The sequence below is a fragment of the Choloepus didactylus genome, chromosome 4, assembly GCF_015220235.1.
Source record: "Choloepus didactylus isolate mChoDid1 chromosome 4, mChoDid1.pri, whole genome shotgun sequence".
Classification (NCBI taxonomy): Eukaryota; Metazoa; Chordata; class Mammalia; order Pilosa; family Megalonychidae; genus Choloepus; species Choloepus didactylus.
The window spans coordinates 122,090,371-122,112,599 of NC_051310.1; the positions used below are offsets into that span (position 1 = coordinate 122,090,371).

The 22,229-nt window shown below is 43.9% G+C and overlaps 1 protein-coding gene across 3 annotated transcripts in view; it reads right to left on the reverse strand.

Moving 5' to 3' along the window:
• Positions 1-22,229, reverse strand: part of LOC119531961 (myocardial zonula adherens protein) — a 90,573-nt gene that overhangs the window by 64,043 nt on the left and 4,301 nt on the right. For 2 of the 3 annotated variants that reach the window (XM_037833856.1, XM_037833858.1), the window contains exons 2-3: positions 14,695-14,781; positions 2,250-2,405 (exon numbers count right to left, since the gene is read on the reverse strand). In XM_037833856.1, coding sequence (XP_037689784.1) covers positions 2,250-2,405; positions 14,695-14,781 — 243 coding nt within the window. The remainder of the gene's footprint in view (positions 1-2,249; positions 2,406-14,694; positions 14,782-22,229) is intronic. The other variant, XM_037833857.1, reaches the window with a different exon arrangement.

Genomic DNA, 22,229 nt, shown 5'->3' on the forward strand with positions numbered 1-22,229 from the left:
GAACATGTAAAGAATTCTTACAATCCAATAATAAAAAGACAAATAACACAATTACAAAATGGGTAAAGGATCATGAATATGATGGCATTTCTTTAAGGAAGACATACACATGGCCAAGAAGCACATGAAAAGATGCTCGACATCATTAGTCATCAGGGAAATGCAAATCAAATCCACAATGAAATACCACTTCACTCCCACTGAGATACACTAGGATGCCTATAATCAAAAAGTCAGATAATAATAAGTGTTGACAAGGATGTGAAGAAATTGAAACTCTCGTACATTGTGGTGGGAATGTACAATGGTGCAGCCACTGTGGAAAACAGTCTGAAAGTTCCTCAAATGATTAAATACAGAGTTACCATGTAACCCCACAATTCTATTCCTGGGTATATACCCAAGAGAAAGGAAAACATATGTCCACAGAAAAATGTGTACATCAATGTCTACAGCAGCATTATTCATTAATAGCCAAAAGGTGGAAACAACCTAAATGTCCATCAGTGGATGAATGGATAAACACAATGTGGTATAACTATACAATGGAATACTAATCAGCCATAAAGAGGAATGAAGTACTGATACATGTCACAACATGAATAAACCTGGAAGACATCATGCTAAGGGAAAGAAGTCAGTCAGTCACAAACGTCCACATATTATGTGATTCCATTTATATGAAATATCTAGAATATGGAAATCCTTAGAGGCAGAAAAGAAACCAATGGTTGCTTATGGCTGGGGGAGATGGAGGGAGAGGAGTCTAATAGATAAAGGGTAGGGAGTTTCTTTTTGAGATGATGAAAATGATCTAAAATTGATAGAGGTGATGGTTGCCCATGCCTGTGACTATTCTAAAAACCATTGAATTGTATACTTTAAATAAGTGAATTATATTTTGATAAAGCTGTAAAAAAATTTACACAAAAGTTAAGACAACATGACATTGAGTCTTATCTGTAATAAAATGGGGCTCACAGAGCTAGAGGTTTTGACCTTAGGGGGCACAGCCCAGCTCCCACAACCTAAACATGAGAAAACTGAAGCTGACAGAGGGCAAATGATGTGCTGGGCCAAACACAGAGCTGAACCTTGAACCAAGTCCTTGGGCTCAGGGCTCACAGGCCTGGTGCATTCCACTGCCCTGTGCTGCCTTGGCTTCTCGCGAGCACTTTCTAACCCACAGGTCAGAATTTGGGGCCCATCCATGTCAGAGCAGCGCATTTCCTATTCTGTCTAATCAGTCTGATTTGGGCAGCAGGGACAATAGTCAATCTAGGGAGACAATGAATGGCTCAAAAAAAGAAAGAGAGAGAGAGAGGGATACAAAGATTAAAAGGAAATGATCCAAAAGGTAAACAACTATTTCAGTTGAATGGTGGAATTATGGGTGATTCTGTTTTCTTTTGACACATTTTTGATTCTCCAAATTTTCTCAAAAAGAACATGTAATCAAAATGATAAGAAACATAATATTGAATACAAAAAAAAACCCAAAACAAACAAAAAAACATGGCACTGGTGGGCTTGTGTTGTACTGTCTATTCTGATTGGCTTCCCAGCATCCATTTCAACCCAACTGATTGGTCTGAACCAGCCACTGTTATCCCATTGTTCTTGCCAGAGACTGGTTTGAGAATGGGCAATGGGACTTGAGGGGAAGGCTAACGGAAAGCCTCTAAAAATTAACACAGACCTGAGCAACCTCTCTTCTTCCTGCAGACACTGCCATACTTTCAGATGATGCCCCCAGCCTGAGGCTGAAGGAAGAAAAAGTCAAGGAAACCTCAGAGAAGTGGAACTGGAGCCTGAAAGTGCCCTGCCTTGAGCCCACCTACCCCCATGTGAGAGAAATTTCATTTTTGATTAAGCCAGTTTGATTTGGAGACAAAAATCACGCAAACTTACACAGGTGTCCAAACTTACACATTAGGGGTATCCAATGTGAGCAAACCACTTAAGAACCTCCATTTCATACAAAGAAGGAAGAAGTTAGTTGGACACCTGAGTATCTCAACTTAGCAACATCCATCCCACAGTTTAAACTTCACCTCATCACAGAATTACATCTGTAGTTTTAACATTACCATGAAGGTATGCAGAAACATTTCTATCCAAAATGATAACACTAAGAATTCTTTCACAATGCCTTATTACTTTCACATCAATGTTTCCAACCCTACCTTCTTATATGCTATAAAAGAGAATTAACTAAAAAAAAAAAAAAAAGTTCTTAAATGCCTCACGTCTTTGATGTAGTTCATCTCCTCTTTCAGCTGACTGGTGGACCACCCGTACACCACCATTTCTTTCTGCTGATTTTGATCTGATCTTCGCACCACACCATAAACAACACCCTGAGGAAGTTTCCTGGCAGGTTCTCCATTGCTCTGGTCCGGCTGCTGAAAGAAGGCAGGAAGAAAGAGAAAGAACGATGAAAACAACTATACTAAACAGGCCCACCACGGATGGCTAGGAGGTTGTGCCCAGCACATGGGCGCCTGGCAGTGGGGAGAGGGGAGAGGTCCAGCCTGCTCTCTGCTCCCCCAGTCACACCTGGCACGGGCTGGGCCTGCCTTCTCCCTGGAGGAAGAGGGAAGAGCACCTTTCTCTAATTTGTACCCAGGCCCCATCCACACGCCTGGTAGTGCACCTGCAGGACTGTTCCTTCCCAGAAGGGGCGCCTTTTTCAAACTCTCACAGAGGGGCAAGAAGGACTTGTGTCCCTGATAACAAAAACAAGTGTTTGCAATCTCCATTCTGTTAATGCTGTTTTTCCCCTTATACCAGTTGCTCTGCAGGGTTTCAACCCCATCACTAAATGCATGAGGCTGAGGCACGCTGGGAGAGAACGGGGCCACCACCTGGCAGCCAAGTTATCCTCTGAGCTTAGGACTGATTCTCCAGCCAAGTTCTGAGAAACACAGGTACGGTTAGCCTGTTGTGACCACTCATCAAAATATTTCTGGAAAGTCAGGGGAGGCGGTGTGACTTGGGTCCAAAAGAGTCTTCCTTCTCCTACTGGTTGATCCTTAATTCCTTCAATTAAAGCTTTGATCATTGTTGAAATGCAAATACTCCTGGGAAGGGGTAACAAGACCTAGTCTTAACACACCTTTATAGAATGAAGGCTCAGGAAGTAGGAAAAAGGAAAATTAAGATTTGTTGAGTACACACTATCAGCTAGAACTATTTCTTAGCATGTTTGGTCTTCACAACCACTCTGTAACATAGCAATTGTCCTTTCCACTTCATAGCTGAGAAAATGGGAGTTCAGAGAGGTTAAGTAACTTGCCCATGGTAACACAGCTAGAATCAAACCCAGTTCTTTCTGACTACACCTTCCCCCACTGCAGGCTTTGTTAGATGTAGGGAAACAGAACAGGGCCCTCCACAACATGGAAGGGTCAGAGGCAAGTAAAGAAAACAAACAAAACAAAACAAAAAAACAAGACCACAGACCAAGACTTCAAAGACCAACTGGCCTACTCCCAATTTTCCCTGGGCTGACCTCGGACACCTTGACAATGCCACAGGACGGAAGCCTGAATTCCATAATGGCAACTCTGCTCTTCCCCTAAATTTTAAACCACTTTTGCACAGATTCTTTCCATGAACTCACAAAATATTTTTGGCATACAAAACTGTAACTTGCATTTTAAAATCATTCATGTGGTAGAACAATAAGTACTTTATGATCCCATTCATTCAAAGTTTCTAAGAGCAATAGTTAAATGACAAAGTATTAATAGTGATGATCTCTGAGAGGGGGGACACTGGGTGGGACAAGAGTGCTGGAGATGGGGTGGCTTTCACTTATTTCTTTATTGTTTTGTGCATTGTTTGTTTTACAATAAGAGTTTTTTTAATCATCTACTGTTTCTCACCCTTTTGCACATACTTGGGAAAAGATGGGATGCAAGGGACTGTGTGACATTTTGTATTTGCTTCTGGTGAGTACTTCCACCTGAGTCTCTCACATTTGGGTTGCACGGACACTGATGCTAAGCCCTGAAATGTGTACCTAAGTTTAAGTCACCAGGCTGTTAAATGGTTCTCTGTGAAGTGACAAGCTGGGATTAAGACATCCCTGATTCACTAGATTAATAGTTATGGAGAGGAAAATCACTAATGAAACCCCCTACACACCAGGAAACAAAAGCTTGCTCTTTCAACTACAGACTCCACCCAGTTCCTGAAAAACAAGCCAGTGCCAACGCAAGGCTTTGGTGGAATGCGTTTCTACAAAGTAAAGGCTTTGCAGGTGGATTGGTTTGCAGTGAAACCCTCATGTGGCTGGATTTAGAGGATTCTGCCTTCCAGCACCAAGTGGGGAAATGAAGGTCACCATAACGGAAGAAAATACAAACATAGTGCAGGACAGTAAGGTCTTGAGAAACACAACCTAGCGGTCCCAGATCTAAAAGCTATTTTCATGGAAAGATAGTTAAGATGCATGAAGGAGAAAAGAGTAGATTTCATGTTCCCATTTTTTGTTTTTAAAATTGTGTGTATTTGCATAGTAAAACATCTAGACGGATGGAATCTAAACCTCTGATGACATTTTCTTCATTAGAATGAGATTTTTTTCCTTTATGTTCTTTTGTACTCTTTGAATTTGTTTTTGGCAAAAACAAACAAAACCCAAAGCGTTATTCATGAATTAATAATTTATATTTCCATTTTCAAAAGAAATACAAATAAAACGTATTAAAATGTCAGGGTCTAAATAAAAGATCCTCAGGGAAAAGTTGGCCACAGAACTCTGCTCAGGTATAGGGCAATCAGTATGGGTCACTCCACAAGGAGGGGATTCCAGAAGCAGCGTGGGGAGCTGCTGGGCTATGACAGGAGAAGGGAAAGAATATTAAGAAAGAGAAGGAGAAAAATACTTGTTGTCTAGACATTTTATCATATACTGTTTTCTTTAATCCCCCAATAACCCTATTGTATAAATATTATTAGCTCTGCTAAGGTGGCAGGATTCAAGTGCCCGTCTTTGTTTTCCAAATCTAAGTTCTTTCCTTGACCACAATACCTCCAAAGTAGTTAAGAGTCAGGAGTGGAATTGGAACTCATCTCTCCTAGTGGTAGCCCAGAGCTTCGAGGGATAGGGAAGCCAAGAGCCTGGCCCTCAAGTCCTGGGGCCACTGAAAAGAGGCTGCCCAGGACAGTGAGACTATTCTCCAGCCTCAACTCAATCCTCTTCACCTCCAAACCTCCACTACAGCCTCACTGCTTCCTTTCTGTTCCTTTAACAGCCAACTTCCTTCTTGCCTCAGGGCATTTGCACATGCTGCCACTGCTGCTGTCTGCATTGCTCACTGCTCAGCTGAAATGACCCTCCCTGCAGGAGGACTTCACTGACCCCTCAGACCAATTAGGTCTCCTTTCACATTCTCAAAGCACTTCTCCACAATACTCAACCACAACCAAAACCAAATGGTCATTATTGTTGTAATGGAGATTACAGTTATAATATAAGGCCTGCCTCCCCTACAGACAGTAAGCTCCTAGAAGTCTAGGGCCCTCCACCTCTGCCTTCTTTTCCACCATAATCCCCCTGCAGCTAAGAGTGATTGACATGCAATGGGTTTCTGGATAAATACTTGCTGAATGAAAAGGAAGCTTTAGAAGTTACAAGACATTCTGGGGAATTATCCGGAGTACATAAATATGGGCTAGCTGAAGAGAACACTTTGTTCCTCTCAGATGGAAGGGCAGGTAGCTGATTTTGCCCCACTCACAATCACAAAATGTATATCCAGTAAAGACGCAAAGGTGCAGAAACTGCTATCATTTTTGCAAAATGTCAATATAGTTTTGATAAAAACTGGGAAATACAGAAAAAAAAAATGAATGATATGAGCCAATATGTTTGGCAAAATGTTTGTAGCTGAATTTTTCTCCTCTTACCTCCCTCAAAGTATCTCCCTGTAAAGTAAATACTAATTTTTCAGACATGATAATAGCACTATCATAATATTAAGAAACAGACTACCTTTCTAGAGGAACATGCTGACACACTTCTAAATGAACATAATTGATACCTAGCAAATGGGGTGGAGGAAGTGGGTGAGGGTGCAGCTGGATGGACTGCCCTTGGATTGAGGGTTGACAGGGTTGGGTGATGGGACAATGATTCATTGCACGACTTGGTCTTCGTTGGTATATGTTTAAAATTCTCCATAAGTAAGTTTTTAAAACCTCCTTGCAGTACTGCTTGGTATTAAAAAATCAAATAAAAAAAGGTATACTATACTATTAAAAGCCTTCTGGGTGTGAAACAATACTAGGCAAATTTGCCCTGAAAACAAAAGCCCTAAGAAATGCCTGGAATAAAAAGAAAATTATTATCAAAGAAAGGAAAAGGAAACAACCAACCAAAATAGCTTTCCATAATCCTTAAGTGAAATGCACCCAAATAAATAGGTATAATCAGAAAAACATATTGAGAATTTTCTCAATTAAGCTGTCCCCCATGATCTATTCTCAGCTTAAGACACACCTACAGGTTCATGATATGGCCATTTTCCCTAAAGATACATGTAGAAAGGAGAAACTATAGAAAAATAGCTCAGCCCAAATTCCTGCTGTAAGGTCTTTACTGCTATCGACGAGTTTAGGTTAGTGAAGCCAGAGACAGGTGAGCAGTTTCCAAATCCTAAATCAGAATATGAGCTTACAATGTGATAAACTCCACAAAGGTAGGGACCATTTCTGCTCTGCTGTGCTACTATATCCCCAGTAATTAAAAATAGATGCTCAATATATAGACTTTGAAGTCAGAATATTTGGATTATTTGGTCATTCTAGATACTGAGGATCAATCTGTGAAAAGGCAGAAAAATCCCCTGGTCAATAAAGACCCTCGGGGAGTAAATAACAAAAGAAACACATAAATCTAACTGACATAAATCAAAACTGACGGTGGTCAACTGCCACAGCCAGTGTCCAGCCCCAGAGGCCAGGAAAAGTAGCTGACACATGAACAGGCTGCAAATATGACTTAAAAGGAGCATAACATGAATTGAATGACCTGTAGACTAGAAGCCAAGTTATTTCCCAACGCTTCCTGCTCTGGTCCTCTCGTCTCCACCCAAAGGCAGCAGCGCTCCCAGGGATGATTGAGCGCTGAGCCTCAGGACATCCGATCCACACAGAACCATCTTGCAGGCAGAGGCTCACTCTCAGGAATGTGCTCTCACCGGTCTGGCCTGGGTGTCCGTCTCAGCAAATCACTGGTCCCCAGTCATTATCCACCCGTGACATTGTTTTGCCTTCTTATGACAAAATGGACGTTACAGCTGAGCCCAGGGGGCTTTTCACAGCCTGGGAGAAGAACGGGGAGGGGCAGGCAGTGCTGTAGTCTCAGCAATGGAAGCCTTTGATCTATTAAATACCTGTTATTTCTGACTATCTCACAGGCGGAATTGAGACCACTCCCTAAATAAATACATCCTCAGAAAAAAGACCCACCACTTCAAATGCTTATAGATGAAAAGGAAAAGAAAAACTTCTAGCCCAGCAGAAACCCCAAAGAGAGTAGTAGTTCCAGTGACAGCATTCTGATGGAAGGCAACTTCTTAAAGCTGTTCCTTTACAACTTCTATCCAGACAATAGCTGCTTAGGCCTAACAACTCCAGGGAAAAAGAGAAATAAGAGTATCTGAAGAAAAAAACAAAAAAAATCAGGAACTGCTTTTCTGGAACCCAGTTGTAGAGTCCACACTTTAGATCCCCTTGACTGATAAAGTGTAAATATCCCAAACAATCTTTCGCTGATAGGAGAAAGCAGGCAAGTCGATGTTCCCATCACAATATGGCCAGCTGCAGAGTTCTGGCTTTGGAGTCACAGACTTGAGTTGCAATCATAAATCCACTATGTATTAGCCATATGTCCCTGTGCAAGTTGTTTACTCCACTGAGCTTCAGGGTTCTGAACTGTAAATGGGATAATGCCACCAATCTCAGAGTGGCATTCTAAGGAACACACACAGTAATGTACCTTAAACACCTGGTACCTGTGACAGATTCTATCATCAGTAGTGTGATTTTCTGTACATTTCTGGGTATCTGGGTTCCTACCAAAATCTACATGTCTATCTAGATACTTCTGTCTGTCCAACTCTCTTTTTTGGGGTCTTTTTGCTGTTCCCACTTCAGTCATCAAATTTGCTCTAACAGTGAAAGACTCACCCCCAAACTCTTTTTGGTTTCTCTTCATGGGGAGAGAATCACAAATCTCAGAATGTTAGAAAAACTGAAAAGAGTTGTATGGTCCTGTGGATTTGTAAACAGTAATTCCAGTTCCTCCTCCGTGTCTGAGAAGGTTGGGGGTGGGGTTAAAGGGAGGCTGCTGGGTCAGCCAGCATAACCCTGACCTTATTTTAACCTACAGCCAAGGCACTGTCACTGTTCTACCAACAGCACTGCCACAGATTTAAATAAATGTGAAAACCACTGTTTCTGGGCTAACATTTCCATTGGCTGGACGCAGAAACTGAGGCTTGGAGATGACCTGATCTGCCGACCACTACAGTGGCTGGGAGGGAGCCGGGACTTGAACCCACGTCTCTTCACGTCGCCGTGGCACTGTAATCTCTGTGAGTCCCACAGAGTCCCTGCACCCTATCAAGCAGAGCAGACCCAGCCCCCGCCCCCCCATCTGAATCATGGCAGCACGCTCCCTTGCCTGGCAACAGTGGTGATGTTGTATAAACAGTCCCACCAAGGACGAGAAGTCAGCGGGCTTATTCATCCAGGGCTTTTAAAGGAAAGGAGACTATAAAACCTAATGGCAAGGGTTTCCTCCTTTTAAACATTTCACTGGGCTAAGGAAGTTTCCGACTTTGTATTCATAACCATGCATCTGCTCTCCCTCACTCAGAGCTCTCAAAGTTCTAGAGGAAAACAACTTCTTTAGAACACACAGGTCACCAAAGGACACCTATATTGGTGAGAAGCTACAGCTACTGAACTTGTGATCTGCTTCAAGCTACAGCTTCAAGCTATTTGGTCAATTTGCAAAGGCCTTCACCGTCACACAGACTCAGACTCAGCAGAGTTCAAATGGAACTCGCCAAAATAGGACTATGCAGTGAGGCTCTGATTCAACATGATAAATCTGTAATAACTGGTGTTGGTTCTGTCTCTCATTTCTAGGAGTGTGTGTCTGCATAAGAATACAGTGCACATAGATTTTGATAGGAATATGGACATATACATTCCTGGAATTCTTTGAAGACTGATAGGTGTTTAATTGCAAAATTATCTATTACCGACTTTAACTCTTCAACAGTTTTGTAAACATCATTTCCATATTTATAAATTTTTCAACATGAAATTTAGGCCTATAAACTAATCAGCACATCCTTTCCCTTATTATTAATGAGTTCTTAATATACAAATAAATACCAATGGCTAATTCATCTGAGTTTTTAATATAATTCAAGTGATAATATTCTACAAATAAGCAAAATCATCATAATCAACAGTCATTCTTTAGGCACCTACTATGTGCAGGGCACGGAACTAGCCTCTGGGAAGAAAGAATAAAAACACATCACTCCCTGACGCCTAGATGGGGACATGGGACAACGAAAGGGCAACTAACATGTTATCTGCCTCAAGCTATTCTATCAGTTTGTTTAAGGACTTCGTGGCACAGACTCAGAAGCAGCAGGCTCGACTCATATTCCCTAAAATAGGACTATGCAACAAGAACCTGATTCAACACGACAGATCTGTAGTAACTAGTGGGTCCCATCTCTCATTTCTATATGTATGTGCATATGCATAAGTATTTGTTATACAGAAAGTTGGACAGAAATATAAATATATCCATATGCGGAGTTCCCAAGAGAGCGGCAGACTGGACATCCTGTAGCCTAAGGGAGGGAATAATCACGGAAGCACGAGGCAGTCAGGGAGGGCCTCAGGAAGGAAGAGAACCTGAGCTAGCCCTGAAAAGCAGGGAAGACTTGGATAAACTGAGAGACGGCTGGAAAGGGACTCCAGGCATGAGCTAGCGTCTCAGCAAAGGTTTTAAGGAGGGAGGAGATGCCATGTGTTTGGGAAAGAATAAGTGGACCTCTCTGGCAGGGCAGTCCAACCCAAAACAAAGGAGATATCATTGAGCTGGTTAGATGGACTGAGTCTGGGATATGGTCAAAATGTTTACTAAATGAAAGTACCTGTGTTCAATTCAAACTATTAATGCAGCCTAGAACTTTCTGGGTATATCTGTTCACATAATAGTCTAGATTTCACATTTTTAAATAGTAAAATAATGGAATTACAACAAGAAAATATTCGTATTCTAGAACATAAATAGAAGCCATGTAGAGAACACTGAAACCGGCAGGCCACCACGAGGACGAGGCCGCAGGAGAGCAGAACCACCATGCAGGGTGTGCTTTACCCCAGAGAGGCCATGCAAGTCAGCTAAGATAGCTTCTCTGAGGCAGGGGTGGTGCAGGGACAGGAGCTGAGGCACAGTCTGGTGAATCAGAGGAGGGATGTGCAGATTTATGGACAGAATGGCATTGAGAAAAGCTGCAGAGGCACAGCCAAGAAGGAGGAAGAAAGGCAGAACAGGTAGTTTCAGGAAGGAGAATGACCTCGGAAAACTCAAGGGAGAAGAGCAAAGAAGAAAGGCCACTGGGTTTGGCATGCAAAGGTAAGAGATCTGGCATTTATACATTGCCCCTCTGATTAATACTAAAAACCAGAGACTACGGTCAGTGCTTGGCACACCTTAGCTCATTTACTCTTTGCAACCAGGCATTATTATGAGTATTTTACAGATGGGAAGCTGAGTATCAGAGGAAACTAAGTGTCTGGGAGCTCATCTGTGGACTGCAGAAACTAGTGTCTGGGCAGTTGATATCCTCTGGAAGAGAAGGACTGGCAGCCAGGACATCTGTCCAAGGGATAGGAAGCCTCCCAAATACATCCCATGAATCCTTGACTCTATGACAACATGTTGATGGTATAGTAATTGTTTCCAGATGTCTCTAAACACATCTTTATGGAGCTGGGCAAAATGTACCATTGGCCATAGCCCTCCATTCTGAATAATTCCTTTCTTCCCTGACTTGGGAACAGTGGCAGAAGAATAGCCCAATTACCAGTGGCATGTGTGTGCCCAGTTGCCCCATGGCATCCCCTATCCTTAAAATACACTCAGCATCTCCCAAGAAAGTGTTAAACAATGAGGCCCAGCTCTGCCCTCAGTCTACTGCAGCTCTAACAGGGACCTAGAAATTCTCCAAGAAGCTCCAGAGTTTTGCATTTACATTTCCCTGCTTCTATATTCCAGCCAGCTCCACTTCCCTGGACTTTACATACTGCAGGGCCCCTCTCTCCCTTCCTTCAAAGGAACCAAAGTCATCTGAGCAGGGAGGGTCATGCACACTCTTGGCACCTTGCAATTTTGTCAGCTACCATGTACCAGGGAGAGGCAGCCACCTTGAAACCACATCAGAGGAGATGGCCCCTCCAGAGTCTCCTGGCTGGTGCCTCGCCTCTGGCTTCTGATGATTCATGCTCAGAAACCTGGCCAGGATACAGTGACCAAATCACCCAGAACAGCCTCACAGTTACTACCAGTATCTTCAAGTGCTGCCACCACCCAAGGACTTCAGTACTGAGGAGCCAGCTGAGACCCGCCCTCCTCCTCTCTGGCCTCATTCTTTCGCATGAGTCACCCACACATTGCAGACAAGCACTCAGACGATATCCAGGTTCACCCAATGTAAGCATCATGGAGCACGCTATACCCCAGGAGCTTCAACCCTGAGCTCCTCGGAGCCCTGGAGTTCTTGTGCACCTGCAGGAGGTGCCTGGGGATGGGAGGGACGAAGGCAGCCTGGAGGACTCTGGCCCCTACAAGCACTTCAACCAGAGAAGCTCCACTTTTGCCAGGCTGTTAGACGAAGTTTCAGTATAATAGACTGATCAAAAAAAAAGAGGGTCCTGTTGCTTTAAAAAAAAAAAAAAAAAAAAAAAAAACTTCAAAAGCACCATTCCAGACAAATAGGCAAATCACAGACATACAACTTGGTTACCAACCCCACTGGATACAGCTGACACATGAGGCTCCTTCTTGGGAACACTTGATTCTTCTTCAGTGGTGACATGGCCGGCAGTGACGCACAGCACCCACCACTCCAGTTTCAGCACCAAGAAACCCTTCACAAACATCAAACTCAGCCCTCCATCTCTAACTCTGCCAGACCAAATTCCTCACTTCCTCTACCACAGGTAAGGGACACCCCCAAGGCCTTCATCCTGTTCTCACTCCGGCTCAGACTCCTTCTGCTCCTTCTGGGTCCCCTTGGTCTAAGATGCCCATTTGCCCCTGGTCAAAGCTGAGACCCAGTGCTCTGGTCAAGCCATCAGCTCTAACAGGGATGAGCAGGGAGGGTGGAAAAGAACAACGGAAGGTCCAGCTTGACGGTGGGCATCCAGAGGGTTGCAGCTGCTGCAGCCTGACCTCTCCCGATCTCACTTAGTGTTATGAAGTTTTGCCCACAAGCTCTTTACGTTTCATGTTAAGTATCTTTAGTCTCTTCTCTTCAACAGATACTCATCTTTTTTTTTAATGGTATGGAATTTACTGAGGGGTTCAGACCGATTGTTTTATAGAAGGGCCTACATTTTGGACTTTTCTGATTATTTCCTTATTAATTCAGTTAAATAAGTCTGGCATGACTATTACATAGGTAATATTAACATCACCTATATCTTAAATGTATCACCTCCAAAATCATATAACAGCAGGTTGTCCCAAAATTGATGATGCTGAGTTGGATCGCCTGGTTGAAGTGGGGACTGCCAGGCTGCTCCACTGTAAAGATGCACGTGTCCCTTTCGAATGAGTAAATAATCTGTGAGGTGTTGCTTTGAGACCAATGTATCCCATTCCACAACAATCTTTTACCAATCAGTTTTAGCCTCTAATGCTAAGCCTACCTGGGGGTTGCAAAACAGAGATTTTCTGTGTGTACTAGCTGGTTTTCTATAAAGAAGAGCCTTCCTTTTTTATTTTCTCTCTCTGATTATCACTATATACTCATGGATTTTTTTTTCATTCAGTGTGTCACAACCCATTACTGTCACTATTCTTTTTCATGCTCAAGTTGTTCCAATTTTGATCAGAGAGAGTCCTTTCAAGTTGGCTTCTGGGTCCTTTTGACATGACCCCATTTCTCTTTGAGTGCTACCTTGCTTTCCAGTACAGTGAGATGTCCCAGGCTCACCTTATACTTTCCCTGCTTCAACTTGGAACCAGGTTGATTTTCTGAATCATTTTAGTGGTACTCACCCTCACTTATTAAACAGATATGCAACGTGACACTCTCTTCCCTTTCTCTAGTCCTAACTTCAATTTCTTACCTCCCTAATTCTTTTCCCTATCATTCATCATTTGCATTAGCACAGGAAGCTCTTGGTCCTTGGTAGAAAGTGGGGAGAAAATGGCTGTAAAAAGAGTGAAGGAAAGACAGAAGCCTCCTGTAAATTTAGGGACATTAATCATCAACCAATTATCTGCCAATAAGAAGCTTCATTTTGCTATAGTTTACTACATTACTGGTTATCTCCAAAGCCAGGTGATATTTCAAGAAGTCACTGTCTCATGATTCCATTTACATAATTTATATTATACTACATTATATAATATCATTTTGTTTTATTTTATATTCCTATAAAATATATGCACAAGAAAAAGTAATGCTTACTCTGACACTCCTGTCCTGTTCTTTTACTTTATCTGTTTCCATATTTACAGCCTTCTAAAACACTGTAAAATAGACTTAATTATTTTGTTTATTTTCTTTCTCTTCCCACTAGAATGTAAGCTTCATGGATGTTTACTACTTTGTTCACTACTACACTCCCAATGCCCAGAACAGTGCCTGGGACACAGCAGTGGCTCCGTAACTGTTTGCCGAATGAGTGAAACGCCTTGCCCAGGAAATGCCTACATGTAAGCAGGACCTCCTACTTATCTTTTAAGGTTTCACATCAATGTAACCTGCCAAGCAGTCCGTTAGTCCCTTCTCTGTGTTTACAGAGCCCTTCTAACATCCCTGGATCCCAACATTTGCAATATCACATCATCATTGTCTACTTACACAACAATCTCACCTGAAAAACTGTGAGTTCCTCTAAGGCCAGGACAAGGTCATCTTTACCTTCATGACCCAGTCCTCTACTGCGCTCCTCCTACCCCCAGCCGGGTGCCCTCTCCCCAGTCACAGCCGTGGCCTTATACTCTTCTCTACGGGACCTTACTACATGGCCTCCCCAGGTGCCAACCTCCAGGCCCCAGCCCGCAGGCAGCTCACAATGGGCCCTTTGACTCCCCGGCCTGCGTCACTTCAGGAAAAATATGTCCCCTGACAAAGCACCTGTCACTAAAGCCAGTGTCCCTACACACTTCAGAGCAACACAGAGCCACAGTATTCAGCAAGAAACAAGAGCAGGGGCAGAGGCAGCTGGGCAGAGCGGCCTGACTTTCGGGGTGATGTGAGATGAGGCGCTGGGTCGAGAGGGCCTTTCTATCAGCAGAGTTGCTGGCGTCTGGCCTCTATGAAGAGCCTAGGGTGGGGCGGAGACGGGGAGAGGCTGAAAGGCAGAGCTAAGATTAGAGCCTGTCAGAGCTATGCCTTGGAGATGGCTCACCTGCTCTTTTCTTTCAGCCTTCTTCTCACTGAGCTCAGAAGCTGGACTCTCAGGAGGTACGGTCAGCCGCAGCCTGCAGACGTTTGCCTACAAGAGAACAGAGGGGAGGCCTGGTTATGAGCTAGTGATTGGGGTAGATGACTTGGGTTTAGATTTCGAGCTGGGTGACCTCAGGCAGGTTACTGAGCTTCTCAGAGTCTGCTTCCCCCACTTAGCAGTGGGGATCATGGTACACCTCACACAGGGGCCTGTGAGTGTAAGACCAGCCTTCACCTGGCCCAACACGGGCACTCTACACCCTACTGCTCAAAACAAAGAATCTATTGAATAATTGCACTCACTTTTTTTAAATGGCTCAGATTCCATGACAGTATTATAGAATGATCTCACTTCACATGTTTATGCCAAAATACATTTAGAGGGATAGAGGCCAAAATATGCACAGGGGTTACCAGGTACGATTTCAGGTGACTGGGGTGGGGGTGGGGTTGCTTTCTACACAACTGTATATTTAATTTTCCTACAATAAGACATGTGCATATTTAATTACAAAGTTTAAAAGAAGAAAAAATTGCTCCATTTCTCTTAAAGTAAGCATTTTACCATTCGGTGAGAGAAGCTACAACTTGTGTGATTTATTAATATTCTACTGACAAAGGATTCTGCCCTCTTCAATATGAGCAAAGTCATCTTCCCATCGCCAGACAGTGGAAAGTAGCCTCTGATAACATGTGGCAGGAGAGGAATAACAAAAATAGCAGCTACCATGTACTGAACACATTCTCTGTGGGGCACAGTTCTCAGTGCCTTACATGTATTTATTCGTGAACCCTCACTACAACACTGTGGTCATAGGTTCTCTTACCAGCCCCACATTAGAGATGGGGAAGCTAAGGCTCTGAGGGGTTGCACAGCTTTTCCAAGACCACCCAGCCAGGAAATGGCAGAGCTGAGATTTGAACCCAAGCAATCAGTCCCCAGAGCCTGTGCTCTTAGCCCGAAACTGCCTGCTACACCACTGCCTGATAGGTCACTGTGCTGAGCAAAAAGGCTCTCTTCACAGGTGCAGATTTTCCTGGGAAAGGTTACTAGTTTATTTTCTGGTATATTCTGGAGAGATCATATATTTATGTGGTTTGAAAGACACAAATGGTTTACAATGAATATCTCCCTCCCAGTTCCCCACCCCAGAAGCAATATATAGTTTTTAAGACTCAAAGTGTTTATCAGATATTTTCCCTTCAAAATGGGAAGACTAGAGAGGATTAAAAGACAGGGGGTCTGCAAGGGACAAGATGGGGGAGGAGGGAAATGGGTGAGAGGAGGGGGCAGGCAAAGCACGTGTCTATTTCACCCTGTTGTCACAGCCGGGTCCTGCTGCAAGGTTTGCGGGGAGAAGTGATCCCACCATAGAAGGCCCAGAGAGGGTCCCAGTAGTACCCTGAGAACCCAGCCCACAGCCACACAGCTCAACTCATGGGGAGCTGCCTGGCCCCCGGCCTGGTTTGCAGGGTCACCAGTTTGCACGGGTTCATAGGCAGCCTCTGAGCAAAACTACCCTGCCCAGAGCCTAGAAGCCCCGACTTGGATGAGACTGTAAAAGGCCACTGAAGTCCAATCTGCCATCCTATGGAGGAACCTCACACCTGTCAATGTAGCTGGCAGGTGGGCACCCAGCCTGAGCGTAGCATGCCCCATGAGCAGGTGAGAGAGCCAAAGCTTAAGACACAATATTGGCTCTTAAACGTACACCATTACCTCCCTCTGAGGCATCCCATTTGGCTGCTGGGCACCTATCACTTCCTGCTGAGCTGAAATGCTCTTCTTCAGAACTTATACCCAATGCCCCAGAGTTGCCCTCAGGGACTGCAGCAGAATCCCCCTTTCTCTAGAGTTCTCCTGTCCCCTGAACCCTGTTTCCTCTGGACTGGACAACACTAGTTCTTTCAGCCACATGGCATGGTTTCAAGACTCCTCTCCACTGTTACTCTCTTCTGGGCAAGCTTCAGGCCACCCATGACTTCAGGGGTGTCAGATGTAGCCTGACACCCGGGGCTCTCACTGCCTCCCTATGTGGCTAACTTTGCACCAGACCTTCAAAGTTCACCGCCAGTCATGCTGGCCGAAAAGAAACCAGGCCATTCCACCAGGCAGCTCTTTTCTGGTGGGAAACAGCACTGCTGGGAATCTGAATCCTTCCTGAGAAAGGAAATCCTCTGACTCCAGGCCTCACAGACTGGCTCAATCCATCTGGCATTTGCACAAACATCAAAGTATCACTCACACCATAGAGGCAATTCAAAGCTGTGATGCTCAAGAATCTTCATTAAGCTGGGTCTAATCCATGGCATAATTCTTCCCAGAAAAGGAGGTGTATTTCCCCTGTATCACACACCCTGTTCATATACAAACTCATGTGCACACACAGGCACCAGCACCTACTAGCTATGTGAACACAGGCAAGTTATCAAATTCTTTGAGTCTCACTCTCCTCGAGGGCAAAAGGGCATAATAGGAAGGTACCTAGAACACTGCCTGGCACACAGTAAGCCCCCTATCAATGCTAGATATTTTTATTCTTATCATCCTACATGTTCCAAAATGACACAGACCTACTTGGCTTCAAGGCTCCACTTTCCATGAGAATCACAATTTAGTCAGTGGATCTGGCGGACACTAAAGTTGCAAGTTACACCCTTTGATCGGTTGATTGCCCTAAAGGATAATCCCTCATGGCAATAATTTTCAGACTAAAGAGCAGCCAAGCCCCCAGAGGGGCCCCCACAGGTCCAGTGGTACAAAGGGAGACTATCCTCTCCCCTTGCTTGGGCCAACTCGTCACCCTCCTCATCCTGCTTCTAACAGCGTGCTGGACACCCCGTATATGCCACGCTCTCCTGCTGAGCCGTGTGTCCCCTGGAGTTGGGCAGGGCCATGGGATAAACAGAACGCACTCCCATAAATGGCCAGTTTTACCAGGTGATAGATAATGAAATGAAATGACATGAACATTCAACTTCAAATAAGTTAGATGGTTGCAGCAGCTGCTTCAGGCTGCACCCCCAAGCCCCTGTGAAGGCACGTGTCATTCAAGGTGCTTTGATGCAAACAAGAAGCACTGCTAGCATTCTTTAATAAATGCTGACTCACTAACAGACTGACTGTACAGATGCAACTTTAAACCCAGAGCGGAAGAGGATCAGATGCCTTCCTAACAAGATGGCCAAATATGCTGTCACAGGAAATAAAAGAAAGTTGACTGAAGATGGAGACAGAGATTAAGTGAGAGGAAGGGGTAGCAACAAACGAGAAGATTTAACAAAGGTCTATGAATAGTGAAACTTTATACAAATAGATAGATGGATAGATAGATAGATGCTGAGATGTTGGAATAGCTGGAAGGAGGTAAATGACATGGTGGAACTGTAACCTATAACATCCTTTGAAATTTGGTCTATAGCTACTTGTTGAATTGTGCTTTGAAAGTCTTCACCTTTCTGTCTATACCTTATATTGCATAATGGGGAAAGAACTGAGACTGTGGAACTGTAACCCATGACAATGTTTGAAATTACCTATATAACTGCTTGTTGAGCTGTACACAGAAAGTTAACACCTTTTTGAAAGTCTGATCTATTTTACAATAATGGAAATAGCTGAAGTTGTGGAACTGTGACCCATGACACTCTTTGAAATTTGCTCTCTAACTACTTGTTAAATCATATTTTGAAAGTTATCACTGATAGGTACATGTGTTAAAGTTCACAATAAAAAAAAAACTAAAAAAAAAGTATAAAACAAAAATAAAACAAGTTGATCTGCTAAAAAAAGTTGAACAAATGTTAGGGATAATCACAGTTTTGTTTTTTAAATTCATTCTAATAATTTGAGTAGATTTAGGGGGAAATGTTTTTAAGGTAACAGAGCTAACTGTTGATAATGGTTAGCTCTGGAAAGTGGGATGACGAAAGTTCTTTATGTACACATTGCTGTAAGGTTTTTAGATTAAAATAATAATAGTAGTAATAGCAATAATAAAGATTGAGAAAGGACATGAGAAGATAGAGACAGGCAGACAGAGACACCAGTCCTTCCAGAGGGCTGCTTCTGAAGGGTGCTGTGAATTCCTTAACAGATGCACTAAGAACAGTGACCCCTAACCCATCCACCAGACTGACCTGGTACAGTCCACTTCCCTTTTTCCATTCATCTCCAGGAAACTCCCTATGGGAAAATTTCCCGCAGAGCAAGTTCAAGGCAGTGAGGCTTATCTCACTGAGCATTTTATGATGCTGATCTCCATGGTTCCCTGAAACTCAGATAAACAATACCCCGTGCCTGAGAGGCAAGTATGGTACTTTATCCCCAGCAGTTCACCATAGCAGCTGGTCCAGCCCTTGTTTTAACCAGTGAGGAGAACTGACTGTTACTTACTCTGAACACCTCTGCTATTGGGCCAGCCACACTGGAAGCAAGGGTCCCTTCCAGTGGTCCAAAGCAGGAAGCTGGACTCAGCACATTTCATTACTCAGTTACCGAGCACCTACTATTGTAAAATCCTTTAGGGGTCTGTGAGAATACAAAGATGAAAAGAAAACAATCCTGCCCAGGAGCTCAGAGCTCCTAATCTAGAAACACACCCAAAGAAGGCAATTGAGAACATTTAGAGCAAGGGATTCAATGTACTGACAGTTGGGGCAGTTCAGTGCTGAAAGCATGGTTGAGTAGGTTCCAATTTTGGCTCTGACACCTACTAACTTTGAGACCTATGGCAAGTTATTTAATCTTCAGTGCTTCAGATACCTCAGTTGTGAAAGAGAACTAACAATGTTGTAGAACTATCCTCTGAGAACTGCTTTGAGGATTAAATTAGCTAATACATATAAAGGCTTGGAATGCTGCAGACATATTAAGCACTTGGTACATGTTCTTTATTACCATGGAAATACAGGAAGGATAACATAAATCTTAATGGGTGGTGAAGTATATGGGTAGGCTCCTAGAGATGACATTTGAGCTGGGTATAGAATGATAGAAAGGACTTTGCAAGGCAGTAGAGTTTGGAGAATCCATCATCATGACAACAACAGACAACCACCAGGCAAGGTGTTCCAGTCTTGCGGAGGCTGAGGTGAACATGTTCAGGGAAAGGTAAGTGGGTCTGCATCCTAAGCTAGAGTGGGAGAGGAAACTGGACAAATAGCAGCAGCCCATCACTAACGATCTATAAATACCTGAAGGAGACATGTGGGCTCTAGATAGAAGATAATGGGGAACCATTCAAATCTTTGGAGAAGGAAATTAAGAGTCAAATCTCAGCACATTTCAATAAGTCAGTGAACAGTTATTCAGCACCTGCTATGTTCCATGCACTACAAAATGGATAGAAGGGGGGAAAAAAGAGGGAGTGATAAGCAAGCAAGCTTTGTACCTTAATCCCTTTTGTAGTCTTTATAGTGCCTAGCATAGTATCAACACATAATGGGTGCTTGCTCAACAAACGTAGGGTGGGGTAGGGGGATTGTTGTATTTGTTTTTTTTTTTTAGGTTGAACTAAAACACACAATATAGGCAGAAAACACTTGAAACTCCCCAGAGGCCCCTGCACTTTCTTCAAACTAACCCCCCTGGGAGGGATGGCAAAGGAGGGGCAGACAGCATTCAAGCCTCCTCCACAAAAAAATAAACAACCAAGCTCTTGTCTGAAACTCAGGGAACTTGGGGAGCTAAGTGCGTCTGGGCCTCCTTGTGGGGGCAGAGGGCCTAGATCTCTGGACTAGGGGGTACTCCGGGGATATGTACCATCATGCTCTCAGCTTCAGGCACCTGGGCTTGCCCAAGGGAAAAACAGATCTCAAATGTTGAAACGATGATCCACCGAGGTGACAGGGTATTGCTTATCAGTTTACAAAATGGATTTGCCTAAGGAAATTAGCCAAATGTGTTTGCATTTCACTCAGGCCTGCTCCACTTTGTGACAGTGGGTCCCTGCCCAGCTCCACCTAACAACAGAAGGTGTGACCACTGTGGGTATGGAAGGGAGAACAAGACACCACTCTTTCTGCTCAGCACAAGCATAAAATCTCCAGACTACGTAGGCCAGGCTATGTGTAGAACCTTGTGCTCCCAATCTGCATTAGGCCTTTTTAGCCCTGCTGTGGCCCCGAACTTGCAGGACTGATTATCTACATCAGGGTGGAGCAAACTCTTTTTGTAAAAGGCCAGATCATAAATATTTAGTCTTCGTAGGCCACTGTAAACAGCATTCTCATTTCAGGGGCATATGAAAACTTGCTGAAGGTCGAAGTTGGTCCAGAGGCCGTAGCTTGCTGACCCCTGATCTACATACTTGGACATTTTTCCCAGGTGGTGTAAAGTCTCTTGGAGGTCCTCTTTCCTTTGTCAGCACTGACTCCAAAAAAAATTCACAGATTGGAGGATGGTGACCTGTCTTTCTCTCATGCTCTCTCTGGCTCACTTCTCACCGGGTACACAATGTGCCCCAAAATGCCAAAATCCAGAGAGAACATGAAGGCAAATGAATGCATACAAAGAAACCAGTGTGACTGGGAGTGTTCCAACTCCCCTTCCTGCCCCCACCACACCTTGCCCTTCATCCCACAAGGTCAAAGTGCCCTTTCTGGAATGCTGTCCCAGGAGTGTCAGTGTTTCCTAGAAGACCGGACAGGGAAAGCAATGCCTGAAGTAGTGGTTCTTGTTGGTGGCTGCACATTGAAATCACCTGGGAAATCTCCTAAAAAATACTGATATATTCCCTGCTCTCAGTGGTTCTCATTGGTCTGGGGTAAGGCCTGGAAATAGATATTTTAAACTTCCCAGTGATTCTATGTGTAACCTGAGTTGAGAACCAATGATTCAACCAAAGGAATGAAACTGTAACAGGACAACAGGATGATGCAACCAGAATATTTGGAGGCCTTCCAGAACTGTCAAACTCCTCACCTGGGCCAGCCCTGCCATCCATTTGTAACCTGTTTCCTGCCCAGGTGGGTCTGAGGCTGATGGGCTGGCTTTATCCCAAGACTCCTCTTCCTGTTTTCCCATTTGTGGTTTAGACAACCCTGGTGAGACTTCTCTTTTTAAGCATCTATCATATCAGGCCGGGGCGTGGGCTGTGGGTGGGGGTGGGGGGCATAAACTCTCTCCTCAAGTAGTTAATCACTAGTGAGGCAAGCAATTATGGGGTGCACAGGCTTTAGGAGAACACTGAAGAGTAGGATTCAGGGCAGGCTTCCTGGAGGAGATGACCCTTCATCAAAGGAAAAGCACAAATACAGGCAAAGAGCCGGGGAACAGCATCAAAAGCTTGGGGATTGTCAAATCATTTGGAAAATGTGGAAAAAATATGCGTCTATAGGGGGAACAGGGAAGGCAAGGGCCAGATCAGAAGGGTCTGCATGCTCAACTAAGATGTTTATATGTCTTCCTGGCAGTACAGAGGAGGTTCCTGAGGCAGAGGACTCAAATGACTGGGTTTTACTTTGTAGAAAGTTCACTGTGACATGAATAAGAGT